This window comes from Onychostoma macrolepis, chromosome 02 (assembly GCF_012432095.1).
Source record: "Onychostoma macrolepis isolate SWU-2019 chromosome 02, ASM1243209v1, whole genome shotgun sequence".
NCBI lineage: Eukaryota > Metazoa > Chordata > Actinopteri > Cypriniformes > Cyprinidae > Onychostoma > Onychostoma macrolepis.
The window spans coordinates 19,478,995-19,492,979 of NC_081156.1; the positions used below are offsets into that span (position 1 = coordinate 19,478,995).

General features: G+C 36.5%; 1 protein-coding gene across 1 annotated transcript; it reads right to left on the reverse strand.

Annotated features, from left to right (window-relative positions):
- Positions 1–102: 102 nt before the first annotated feature.
- trpa1a (transient receptor potential cation channel, subfamily A, member 1a) lies at positions 103–13,014 on the reverse strand. The gene is made up of 27 exons (XM_058749252.1): positions 8,684–13,014; positions 7,883–8,033; positions 7,590–7,765; positions 7,330–7,437; positions 7,137–7,245; positions 6,900–7,045; positions 6,681–6,817; positions 6,544–6,592; positions 6,345–6,444; positions 5,182–5,282; positions 4,835–5,004; positions 4,535–4,699; positions 4,276–4,390; positions 4,026–4,192; positions 3,867–3,957; positions 3,724–3,783; positions 3,556–3,654; positions 3,407–3,477; positions 3,175–3,328; positions 2,961–3,050; positions 1,968–2,137; positions 1,737–1,866; positions 1,440–1,622; positions 1,280–1,348; positions 1,087–1,191; positions 694–803; positions 103–340 (listed from the first exon to the last, which is right to left on the reverse strand). Exons 1-27 carry the CDS (start codon positions 8,804–8,806, stop codon positions 124–126), a joined length of 3,366 nt encoding a protein of 1,121 aa, XP_058605235.1. The 5' UTR covers positions 8,807–13,014; the 3' UTR covers positions 103–123.
- Positions 13,015–13,985: the final 971 nt, after the last annotated feature.

Consider the following 13,985-nt stretch of genomic DNA (forward strand, 5'->3'; position numbering starts at 1 on the left):
ACACAATGCTAGATGCTTGATATTTGGTTTCAGCTCTGGTTGTTGTATAGAAGCATAGTCATACTAGCCACATCATCACAGTTTATGTGTAAATACAACAACTCTGTTAAAACAATGGCTTGTTCATGCCGTTTTCATGAATTTGCAGACTCCCTTCTTTCTGGCAGTCACTGCCCTGAGCAGTGGACCCCATTTGCTCCTGGTGAGGAGTTTCTCTTTCAGCTCCTGAAAGACCGGGGGTCCGTCATGTTCTTCAGCCTCAGAGCTGATCTCCATCTTCTGCACTACAAGCTTTAGCAGGTTGTGTTGCTTTTCCATGGTCTCTGACATCTCCTTCAGCCTGAGAAAGTTCACAGCATATGGTCAGGTTAGATGCCAAGTTGAATTTAACATGAAAACGAGGCTGTGAGGGAGAGACTAACGGTCTTGACAATGGCACACACAGTATAAAAGTCCTAGATCACGTTATTTACTCAACTTTCAATACCTTTTTATGAAGTTTCTGTCTACTTCTGTCTGCTTTTTTCATTAAAAAAAAACATTTAATCTGCTTCTATCCTTCACAGCCTTCATTTTATTCAAAATTAAATATAGTGCTACACTGCCTAAGGTTTATTGGATTTAATTCAGAATCCAATCAACTTAAATTTGGCTATTAAATGAAGGGTTTTGTTTTTGTCAAATTGGTGTTACCTGTATTTCTGTTTGGTTAGCTCCCTTTCCAGTGGAGTTAACTGGTGGAAGGTAGGACTGAGACGGGTCCTGGACCTCCTCACCTCATTCACACAGAAAACCCATCTTTTCTGTTCACAAGCACATCAAATCTGCTTTAACAATTGTTTTTTAAAACATTAAAACTATTCAGCATTTTTAGAGGAAAAAAGTCTTTGTAGAGCTCTTCCCAAAGATCTAATTTTAGTTAGTTCATCATTTCTGAATTGTTTTGTTTGTAAAATATGTTTGAGTTTGCTGCTGTTATTTGAAAGCATTTCTTGTTTTACCATCTACTGTACAATTACCAAAGTTGCTTTGCCCTTTGAAACATGAACATTATCTTATCTTATTATTGTGTTGGACTGTCTTGACCTTTCCACTGAAGCATCTGTTTGGGAATTCCTTGATGGTGACCTGATCCACCCGCTTCATAAACCAATAGGGAAGACGCTCCTCCAGATTAGTGTGAAGTTCAATCTGTGGAGAACATTGACAACAAACCATTGTTTTTAGGGATACCTATTCTTATTATTAGGATACATTATGAGTGTTGGAGTTGAATTACCTGCATTGCAATCCTCTTTAAACAAGCATTTGTCTGAACCTCTGCTATGTCACCAACAGCCAGACCAATCTAAACTCAAAATAGAGGAGTTTTTATGTAATCCAGCATAGTGGACTTCTCTTTTATATTTAATTCAGACCCTGTTTTCATTTGGACTTACTAGAAGGTTCATGAGAAGAATAGGCACGAGTAAGACAAACCAAATAAAGATTGCCAGTGTCAAAAGGGGGAAAGGAAGATCTCCTTGCAGGAAGGGTTTCAAGAAATTGTCCTGGTAGTTGATTTCTCCAACCATCATGACAAAGGTCTGCAGCAGTGACAGGAACATCCTTCCAAAATGTTGCTGTAAAATAAATTCATACATTAAACTTGCCCTATAAAACTAAACATTCAGGCTAGTGTTCAAAAAAGTCCACAATTTGTAATATTAATCTTTAATAATGTTTAATATACACACTTGTTCGATCATCAAGGCATAGAAGGCCAAAGCAAATCCCAATATCAAGTAGAAGAACAGCAGAATAATGCTCAAGAGCGTCCGTGAGATCTCCCGAAACATTACCACATATATTCCAATCCGTTCAAACCTAAAGACATGAGAGATTAGTCCTTAAAAATCTTGTGACATGCTTGTGTGAAGTAATTCTGCTCTTTAGGTGTGTTAACTGTCATTCTAGCAGTCCAGTACCGCTGGAGATAAAGGAGGAGGTTCATCCAGGAGGCCAGAGCTGCCAGTGCTCCAGCCTGCCAGTGCCAGGAGCTCTTCGCGTTCAGCAGCAGCGGCACCACGAACACCAGAGAACAGATCGCAGCGGCCCAGTCCATGTAGTTAGACAGATCCCGCAAATAATTCAGCCGCTTCCACAAGCAAGACAGTTTACATGATTAGGCATAATTTTACTTTTAGGATGCAAATCTTTTCAAGCGGTGAGATTTAAGAGTAGCCGTCTGTCAGAGGAGATGATAGGCCTATTATATTATATTATTGCACTATTTTTATTTTATTGATTAATTTTTTTATTTAATTTACGCCCAGTCGCGTCACTCTTCTCCTTGCTCAACTGACCAATCAGAATTCATAATCAAATAACGCTGCGTCATTTACATACGACCAAATTTCGACGAAAAAGGAGCTAAATGTAATTTGCGACTTTCCACATATTATATTTAACAAATAATTATCATCAGGTAACCGCTCAAGCTTTAAGTATCACTTTATCGCGCTTGAAATTTAAAATAAATCCAGATTCTCTGGTAAACTTGACAAAACGCATTCACAAACTTGTAAAACCTCTTGAGGTAAAATTTTACCATAATGACGAAGTTATTTTACGCACAGGTGAGTAACGTTAAATGTAAGATAAAATTCATGTTTTAAATGTTTATAATTGTCATTATAAACAGTTGTTGAGATTTGTTCTGTTGTTGTACAGTAAAGTTATTCACAAATGTTGTGTTTTTGATCTTTGAGATTATAACGCGTTAATCAGAAAATATCTGTGCACGGGTTCATAATTATCAACAAATAGGCCTATATAAAAATCAAACCGGTTTCAATGAGTTATTGATTTGATTGATCACTATCAGTTCACATATCAGACAGGTTTCCTCACAGACCGTCCGCAATTTGGCTACATACAGTTAAGTTTGTAAATATAAAGTAAGCCTAGTATATACAAACCTGTTGAATCATTTGCAAGATCTCTTTCCCAACTGCATACATATTCATTGCAAGAACCAAGAGCATGCATGTTGTGATTATATAGGATTGCTGTATAGAAAGAGAAGTTGGGTCATAGTATTTTTTCTTTTCTTTTTTTCTTGGTGTATACAACATCACAACATACTATATCTCCATTTTTTTTGATGAATTGCTTTAGTAGCCTATATTGTACCTTGTACAGGGACGTGCAGACCATGCTGACTGATGTGACATTTCTTGCAGTGACCAGTGTGGGCTTCAGGTTCACAATGAGATACGTTAGAGGAAACACCCCCAGCGCATATACAGTCATATTGAGCAGATGTGCTTTGATCCCGTATGCATTCCTGTTGAATTGAACGTTCTTTAGCTCAGGATGCTGAGACCTCAAAATTGCAGAATCAGGTTTCAGCTGTATTACTCACCATTTCATCTCCAAATATTTCTTGCATACTGGATGTGTCAGCAAACTGATGCGATTAAAATTCACCATAGCCTGTAGCGGAGACACATTTTCTGAACATGGTCATTCGCTATGAACACAATTAGAATATATTTTTAGTGAAGTACCAACATTTAGTGCGCTGAGAGGTTTGTAGGTGTTGTCTTTTTCCAAGCCTGTCTTTTTCAGGTTTTGCAGTGGATGCTGAAGCCACCTGAAATTGTACTCAATCTGGAGAACATACAAAGTGTTAGTTGAAGAGGTTGTTACTTTAAGCATCTAGTACAAAAGGAAACTTACGTAGTAATTGGTGCTGTTCACATCTTCCTCTGATTCCTTTATGCAAGTGTCTAGAAGATGCTGGGGAAATATGCAATGCCTCGCTGGTTAGAGTGTTAAACCTTTAATTTAAGTGTCAGGCTTAAACAACAGTAAAAACTCACTTTAAAGGACTCTGGAAGAAACTCAATCATGTCCATGACGATGCAACGTTTTGTTGAGTTAGGTTTGTATGTTGTCATTGCCTCTTCACATCTGTATTCAACAAGGATGAGATATAAATGAAGAAACCGGGAAACAAACATTTCTAGAAATTGGCTGACCTGTCGCTCTCGATCACAGTGTTGGTGACCTCCTTCCTCCCATTATGTATGGCCTCATGCAAGAAAGAGGCATCATTCTTGTTGAGGATGATCTTGGCCCCTCTGTATAACAGCAGTCTTACTGCTGCCACATGACCTGCCCTAGCAGCCAGATGCAAAGCTGTGTTCTGAAAGAGATCAATATTTAAACAAACCAGCAGCTGTGACCAAGTTGACTCAAAACAGTGTTTTAGCAAATTAGACAAACTACCCCATCTCCATCGGTTTTGTTTAGAAGTTTGATGTTAGATGTCAGCAAAGTGTCCATGGTCTGTGTGTATCCTTCAGATGCAGCATGATGAAGGCAGGACCATCCTCTATAGTCACTAAACATATAAAAAAAAAAAAATTAATTATGCATGAAAATATAGCCTTGAGCTAGATACTGTTACATGATTTTACATTGTTCAAAAATCTTGGTTGTTGCCCGAATTAGATTTTACCCTGAACAAAAAGTGATGCACTTGTACCTGTGAAACAGCGCCCCCTTGCGTAGGAGAAGCCCAACTACTTTAACGTGACCTCCACGAGAGGCCAGGTGCAGTGGAGTCAGTCCTTTCTCATCCCCCTCATTCAGCAGTCTGGTGTCTGTCACCATCTCCAGAAGTCTGTGGCATGTGTTGATCCTCCCATATCTCTCCAGAGACAGAAAATAATACACATAACTATATGTAATTGGAGCTTTCTTTCAGTTTGTTGAGAAGACGAATGCAAATGCTCTTTACTGTTTTCTCATTGCCATTCATGAATCTTCACAGTAACAGACTTACTCGGCCGCAAAATGAAGTGCAGATTTCTTCTGTTTGGATTTATGGTCCAGCGAGACCTCTAATCCCAGCATGTTCTTCACCGACTCTGGTATTCCCAGTCTGCAGGCGTAATGGAGAGGAGTACAGCCCTCAATATCCTCATCATTGAGAAGCACTCTCACACTCTCGTGCTGCGGATAAACCAAAAGAGACTTTCGGTGAACTCCACACACAATCTCCTACCTCTTTTTAGTGGAACTACCAGTAGAGGGCAGCAGTGGCTTAAGTTTAGGATCTCTAAGGAAACTGTGAGAATGAGTAATTAATTGAAGGATGGGAAGAGTCTCGTAAAGCCCTGTGCGTTTTACCTGCAGTACCTCTGTGGGCAGGTTTTTCAGACCCCTGGGCTGCAAGATGGCCAGATGCAAGAAATTGCATCCGGATTTGTCTTTTCTCGTCAGATCAGCTCCTACAAAACACTTAGTGTCTGTTAGTGTAAAAACTCTGTCATTTTGCTATATTATCATCAAATCTTGGATTCAATCTTCTTGTTTTCTTTAAAGTGCCCCTATTATGAAAATTTTGAAAATGTCCATGCAGTGTGTAACACAGCTCTAAGTGAATGAAAACATTCCTGCAACGTTTTAAATTAAATGCAATTAAATCTGAAAGTACACGGTGTATAAAGTTATTGTCTCTCAAAAGAAAGAGTCGACTCTGAATCATTGAAACCAGTCGTTTTTAAAACGAATCCCATGCAGTTTCATGTTGACGTCAACATGAAACATTAACATATTGAGCAGACCTGGGAAAACTTGATTTTCGCGTTGGTCTGAATGAAAATGCAAATTCATTCTTTGCCACTAGGTGCCGCTTTTGGAGCGGTAAAAGCTCACAAACACTGCTTTAAATAAAATCGACCAATCACCGCAGATTAGCGTCACGCAAAGGAGGGGTTTGGAAAAATGAATCGTTAAACGAATCGTTTGAGAGTCGTTGAACAAATATGGTAAAAAATAAATAGTTTTTTGACCTTGCATGCATGTCAACCTGTTGTTTGGGACTCCCAAAACCAAAATATGAACCTTTCATAACCCATAATAGGGGCACTTTTAATTAGCACATATTTTGTATTTCATTTTGGAACTGATGATTCCTCATTGATTTGAGCTTATGAACCACATTATTATTATTATTATTATTTTAAATGAGAGATTTACAAGCAATTTTTAAAAGGCCAGCCATTTTTGACTATGATCACAAGTGTAACAAAGTGGGGAAAATATGCCCAAAAAGAGAAGTTGTTATACCCTGTGTGAGCAAAGCTTTAGTCCAATTCAATAACATTAGCATTTTCAGAAAAAAAAAAAAATATTGTCTCCAGGTCAAAAAAAACAGGAACATAACATGAGGGTTAAAATAAGACAAAACCACTGTTATAATATATAAAATAATGATAATAACAAAAATAATAATAATTATTATAAATAATAATGAAATATTATTATTGCTGTTAATTTATTAAGGTTACCATGGGAGAGGAGCAGATTGACAGTTCTCCATGCTCCGCAACTTGTTGCCAGAAGAAGTGGAGAATGGCCTTTGCAGTCAACAAAGTCAATGTCAGCACCCTGGAACAATAATATCCAGCTTTACAGTAATTGTCAGAATTTCATGTTTAATTTTACAAGCATAGTTTATTCACTTACAAACATCTGCAGTTGCCATACCTGTGAGATAAGGTACTCGGAGAGTTCAAAATGATCAAAAATGGCTGCTCTGCAAATGGAAAGCAAATAAGGAGAGATATCTCAGATATGTTGGTTTGTTTAGTCTCATTTAGTCAGGTTTAGTATAGTTGAAGTACTTATGTAGAGGTGTCTGGTTGGCCCCATCAGTGATATTGATAAGGTCACACACTTTATGATAAGCCGAGAACATGACTTTAACAACCTCAGTGGCACCTTGACTACACGCAAAGTGGAGAGCAGTGGATTTATCACACTGTAAAGGGAAAATATGTTACAAAAGTACCAAATTAGACATTGTCTGTTGTTGTCCATTTTATGACAAAATCCTCTATTACCTGCTGCTGGTCAATTTTTGCTCCATATGCAATACAGAGTTTAATGATGTCAAGATTTCCTCCACGTACGGCCAGGTGGAGTGGACTACTGCAAGATTTATCCACATAGTTTATATGGGTGTCAATAGAAAGACCAACTTCTTCTCCTGTGAAAAATGAGAAAAGGTTTTCAGGCTCAAAGTACTAATATAATGTTTCAGGCTCAGAATACACAGTTGGTTCGGTGATGCATCTCACCTTTCAGAAGAATGACCTCCATGGATTTCTTTGCTCCTGCAAAAGCAGCAGCATGAATTGGAAAATGGCCAAGCTTGTTCTGACGACAGAACTTTGCACCATGTTTGTACTAAAGTAGAGATAATGATAAAATGGATATATAATCATCAAAAACAAAAAGAAAGAATATTTAAAATCATCCAATCCAACTTACCAGTATGACCAGAGCCTCATGGTTGTCCAAAGAAGCAGCTAAAATGACAGGGGTGTTTGCCAAGTCCCCTTCCAGGTTCACATCAGTTTGTTTATGTGAGACAAGTTGCTGTTTAAACCCAAAAGTGTAATAATATGATCTACATTGAGAGGCTAAGTATATTGCTTCCAATGAGAAACAAATACAAACAATAATACAATACGGTGTGAGGCTGTATTGTAATATTAATACTGTATGATGCTGTGAGCAGGCTGACCCACCTCTAACACAAAATTTTTACCCAGGCTGACCGCCATATGTAGCGGTGACAGTTGGCTGTTGTTTAGGATGTTAGGATCTGCTCCCAGAGTCAGAAGCATAGAGCAGCTTCCTGGCTGGTCCTTCTGCACAGCCCAATGAAGAGGTGTATTCCCTTCCTCATCCCTGGCATTGAGCTCTGCAGTGTCAAAAATGCGATTTTTAGTTTAGATTGTTTCTTTACAGCAATATTCACATTCATATATTTTCTCATTAATTCAAACTAATAAATATCTAAAGGTGTGGTTCTGTGTACCTTGTTGTTCAGTGATCTGCACTATTAGTCTGATGATGCGAAAGTGTCCCATGGATGCGGCGTAGTGCATTGGGCTGGCACCGATGTTGTCGCGTATGTCCAGGTACCTGGTGTGCTTCTCCAGAGCGACTACGTTTCCTTGCTTAGTCCACTGAGTTTAAAATTCAGTCATGAGGAACGTTAGACCACCTGCACAAGCTGTCATCTCACAGTACTATCAGACAGAGGAAACTAGAGGCATGGCACATGATTTTCTCTCTCTAAAAATTTATCAAATATTTTGTCCTGCATTTTATGTCCTATGTATACCATTCAAAAGTTTGGAGTTAGTTTTTTTCTTTCTTTCTTTTAAGAAATTAATACTTTTATTTAGGAAGGATACATTCAATTGAATAAGAATCCTGAAAACATATGACTGTTTCCACAAAAATATTAAGCAGCACACCTGTTTTCAACATTGATAATAAGAAATGTTTCTTGAGCAAAAAATATTAAAATGATTTCTGATGGATCACGTGACACTGAAGACACTGGCTGCTAAAAAAAATTCAGCTTTGCCATTAAAGAAAAAAATACATTTGAAATATAATAAAACATAAAAATGTTATTTTAAATTTGTTCTTAAATTTTAATGCTTTTTTAAAAACAACAATGTACATTTCAAACAATTTTACTGTTTTTACTGTATTTTTGATCAAATAAATGCAGCCTGGGTGAGAAAAGACTTCTTCCAAAACTTTTGAGCAGTAGTGTATATGTATAATTTCTGAATAAGTGAGTGAATTTAGATGAGCAGAGTACCTCAAAAACATTTGCAGATATCTGGTTGCTCTCGTCCCCATCCATCACGCTGTCATATGACTGTTGTCTAGATTTTGACTCCGTTTTGGAGATATGTGCCATTTCTGTAGTTTTTTTAGTCATCCTGCAAATAAACTACGAAAAACAAGAGATAAGTTGTTAAAACACACACTCTCTCTCTCTCTCTCTCACACACACACACACACACACACAGAGTAGAGCATCTGATTGTCTTTCATACACACAAGCTTCAAACAAAAGGCTAATTTTATGAAACAGATCAGAACATCAGGTATAAATAACACACAAACAAAATAAGTTGTTGAAGAGGCTTTTGATGAGGTCCATTCTTACCCATTTGGAATCTCCTCTGTATTGGCTTGCGTGTGGCTTTTTCGTAATCAGTGAGTGGGTTTTTATAGTGTGGTTAGATGTGTGCTGGTTATCAGATTACACTGTTTCACTAAAAGAGAGAGAGAGAGTGATAGAGCCTTTACTATTTTTCTGATGCAGCCAGCTGGTTCCTAATGAGACTTACGGGTGCACTTAGAAAAGAGCAAAAACAAGTTTATGGATGATGAGAATCAAGTTCCACTATATTACATTATTCAGTTTTATGTATGAAATGATATAATTGTGATTCTGTATAATTCATGTTAATTATATTTTATTTACATCATCCGTCTTTTTTTCAGGTAATTCAATAAATAAAGCATTACTTGTGAGATTTGTAAACATCAGTCAAAGATTTAAGAGTTAAGAGGTTACATATTACCATCAGAGTGGTCCATTTCAGGTCTAAGATCATTTCCTGTGAGTACTAAAGAGGTATAAACCCCTGGTTATGTTCATGGGCCATTACTGCTCATGAGGATAATTATTTGTGACAACTCTAGCCTATAGCAATACAACATTGTAGTGTCTCCATACAAAATAAGCCAAAAACCTGTTTCATACAAACATTTTGTAAAGTAGCATATGGTTAAATCCACAATAGACTTACAGTCACTAATTTGGAGCAGAACCAACCAATCATATAAGGATTTTTTTTATTGATAAAGCAAACAGCTCATGTCTAATCTCATTATGAGCGTGTGATGTTTAGTAACGTGTAGATGTTTGCTTTACTCAGAGACACTAGGCCATCTTTTTTTCCTTCAATTTCAAAGCACAAATTGGAGGTTTCTGATTTTAAACATAATAAACATTGCCTAGAGTTACCTAAGCAACAGATCTCTTGACTCCATGTAGTCCAACACGGTTCAGTTTCTTTCAATTATAATGTTTTAATAGCTAGTACATGATAATTCTCGGTTTTATGATCTGATCTTATCTTAATTGTAAACATTTGCAGATAGGTGATAAGAAACAGAATTAGCTAGTTTTATTGTTTTTAATCTAACGATTTAATGGTAAAAGACATGCACTGTATAAAGTATTTTTGTGTAATTATTTATTGTGTAAAAAAAAACTGTATATACAGGGGCTTTTGATTCACTGCCATTATTTTTTATTCATGTTCCTAATTTAAGAACATTTTTTTTGCGTACATCAAAATATTTTCATTCCAAAAAATTCAATTACTAACAATAAAATGCATATTTGTGCAGGGCTTAAAGTTCTCCGGCGTGCAGCGTTTGGCTGCGGGAAAAAAAATCCTACATTAAAAAAAAACTTGATATCACTGTCGAGTCCATGAGTTCACCTACCAATCGTATTACAGGAGCACAGCTTTCACTCTCAACCATACAAACATTACTAGCCAATCAGAATTTTTGCTCTTATAAACAGGAGACGCGCATAATAGGCAGAGTCGCAGTCCTGATGAATGGAGAAAGCGCGATAAAAAGCTGCGAGGCGCGATGGTCAAAGTCCATTTAGCGCATATTTACATGGAAAAACTAATTAAAAAGCAGCGGAGCTTTGTAAACAGCTCACAGTAATCGTGTCATCTTCATAAGAACGATATGATTGCCAGTACAAATTTACCGGGCTTTTTGAAAAGGTCCTGTTCACATATGATCTCTTAATGGCAATTCTTCCGGTAATTTACCAGTAAAGACTGTATGTGTGAAAGGGGCTAAACTCTTCCTCTGTAAGTTATATGCTGTGAGAATTGCTTAAAGTTCATCTGGGAAAACAATGTGCATTATCTTACTAGATTTGTAACGTAAATCATTTATAAACCTTTGCCAACACAGGAGAATACTTCAACCTATGTCTAAATGCCATGTTGTATATCGCGATTTCAAAATAAAAGTTTCTGCATGTGTCCAAATATTAAAATTTATTGGATTAAAACATCGTTTAATCACTCTGTAAAGCGAAACGTCACCAGGCCGTTGGCGCCCTCTGCAGGTATTTGTTATAATACATAATTTACTTAAATTGGTTATGTTCATATTATGTATAGGCATATTACATTATGTATTTTAACTGTGTTGTTCAATAAAACCATGTAATTACTTGGTTTTGATATTTTATTTGAGCCAATTATTATTGCCTCATCGTTAGTTTATATATAAATAATCATACTACAGCCTGGTTTTCACTTAGGTCTGTTTGTGTTAATAAAAATATCAGATTACTCAATTGTCAAAATAATCAGTAGATTACTTGATTACCAAAATTAGTTACAGCCCTAGATTAGTTAAAATATTTCAAAATAAAACTGTATTTTTACTTTTTGTAATTAAAAGACAAATATTTTGTCATTGAAAATATCTTAAAAATAGCATAGTTCTAGTGAACCAAGTATCTGTATTTTGTTTCATCTCGTGATCTAAGTATATTGTCACACCCCTAATGCTGATAAGCGGTGATATAGCTCATAATTCAAAGTGTATGATATAGCAGTAGTTTCAATAAGGAAAGAAATAACTTTGCCATAGTATCCTTTCAAATGTTTAAGCTGCAACAGTCATTGCATGCTTTGCATGTGCTGCCCCCTCCCCCTGCCCCCAGGAAAAGGTTCAGGCTCAGGATTTTTTTTTTTTGCTTTAACCCCTGTTTGTGTTATATTTTTACAGGAAAGTATTAAGTATCAAAACCACCATCCTGACACATCATGCCTCCAGTGTTGAAGTTAAGGGTCTCTCACACATCAGCAGATTTTGAGAATAACTGAGGAAGTGCCATCAGAAAACCTCTCAATGGGATGAACCACTGCCAGATACTATAGATGGTATGGCTGACTCGGGGAAATTGGTTTAAAATAGCAGGACCGGTGGAAAGCATGAGGCTCTAATCATGGCAGGACAAGAACAAGCACTCAGCTCTAAATCAATAGGGACGGTCCTCCTGAGACAATCCAGCACGTAATAGCAGGATGCATGATACAGACAGGAACTGGATGGACTTCTGGCACATCAGGATTTTACATGGAAGCATCAAAAATCCCAAATCACAATAATGTTGTAATTTTAAATTAATTTAGCATAATTAAAATTTTAAATTAATTACATTAATTTTATGGAATTTTATGTGTATATAGAGTACCATACCACTTTAATCTAATATACTACATTTAGTTGATATTTATATTTGCATCACGTTTTTCATGCCGACTCATCTTGTTTTAACTAATTACAGTCTCTTTCTCTCTCTTCAGAAACCGGGTGGTATTGAGTTACTCTCCATAATCTCTGATTTTCTTTCAGAGCCTCAACGATGTGAGAGCTTTGGGTGAAACCTCACCACCTTCTGGGGCTCTACTGTTACAAGTACAGTAGGTTTGTCTCTCTAGTTTGTCAGAATCAGCACCCAAGACATCATGGTCCTTGCATCTTTTTTATTCCATTGTTGCATCACTGATGTACAGTTTGAGAGAGGGAGGGACTGGGACCTCTCAGACCAGACAGACGGTGACCATCTGCCTGAAGGTTTTGTTCCAATGGCATTAGTGGCACAATGTAGAAAGCGTTAAACTGTTTCTGGTCTCTAATAGCTTTGTAGTTTGAGGCAATAGAATGATTTTTTCCCCCCAATTGAATATGTTTTATTAAAGTGACCCAGTTAAACTTAAAAAATAAACCCCAAGTTGAAAAATAACCTCAATATTACACTTTAAATGGCCTGTTTTGTGTGTGTGTGTGTGTGTTTGTTGTTGTTGTTGTTTTGTTTGTTTGTTTTTTTGAAGAAGGGGCAAAAGACTGTAAAAATATATTATTTTAAATCTAACCATAAAATGTAACAAAAAACACATACATGATATTACATGATTACTTTTTTTTTAAGTAAAATATAATAATTAAGGATTTACTATGCAAGGACTTATGGAAATGTCTTTTTTCTGTTTTTTTTATTTTTATTATACTTATAAATAATGCAATCACAAGGAGGCTTTTAGGGTTTGTTCACTTATAACTGCAATTTTAACAATACTTTACTGTAAAAGTGCACAAATTTGAACTGTACATTATATAATGAATAAATCTTTACTTCCAAAAATCCTGTATTTTATTGCATTTTACAGCACAATGACATCCTACCTGATTTTAAACCACTGTTTATATAAATTTCTCATAGATCAATGTTAAAAGATTTATAATAATAATAATCAATTTTTTTCGTCATGCTAAGGTAACTGTAGTGTACCAGGTGTAACAGGTAAAGAAGTAAAACCTAGCATTTATACAAAATATTTTTTTGTATTTACAAAGTCATTAACTTTGAAATCGAAAAACATTGCACACTTTGAATTTTATTTTAACATAACGCTTGAAATACTTTCTTCTTCTCTCTTAGCATGACCTCTCAAAACTTTGCACTTGACCTTCATTAGCTGTAAGTGTTTGGTTTGCAGGTCTAAAACCATATCCTCTGTATTTTTAATTTGCTGCTATTAGGAGTTTCAATAGGTCCACCAGAAGGAGGAGGTAGAAGGGGACAGTCTCTCTGTTGACATGGGCACGGGCAAGTTAAAGTTACCCAGAAGGATGCTGACAGGAAGTGTTGCGTACAAATGTAGTGCAGGGAGGGTGAAGGGGTGAGAAAGTGCAGAGATAAAGAAGAAGGATTATATCCCCATCCAGTGGCCAATTGAAATACAGCACTTTCCCCCATGCTGTCTTATAATTGCAACTAATGGCCATAATAGAGGTCTTGTGTGTAACTCATTAAAAGTTCTGCAGAGGGGATTTTGGTTTTGCTATGTCATTAGTTTTCGAAAGTTTTAGGTCAGTGTCAAAGTGCCTGCTTTTTTATGAATATTAAATAACATAGTCATAGATAGATAGATAGATAGATAGATAGGTCTCTAGCGATCTAAATCCTCTAATCTTTTCAATGAAGCGATCCCTGA

Bases quoted from the DNA above. Each gene is read 5' to 3' on its own strand.
- trpa1a (XM_058749252.1), bottom strand. From the start codon at position 8,806: ATGACTAAAAAAACTACAGAAATGGCACATATCTCCAAAACGGAGTCA. The intron at 8,034-8,683 runs GTACTCTGCTCA...TTTTAAACTCAG, and splicing joins TATCTGCAAATGTTTTTGAG to TGGACTAAGCAAGGAAACGT. The intron at 7,046-7,136 runs GTGAGATGCATC...CATTTTTCACAG, and splicing joins GGAGGTCATTCTTCTGAAAG to GAGAAGAAGTTGGTCTTTCT.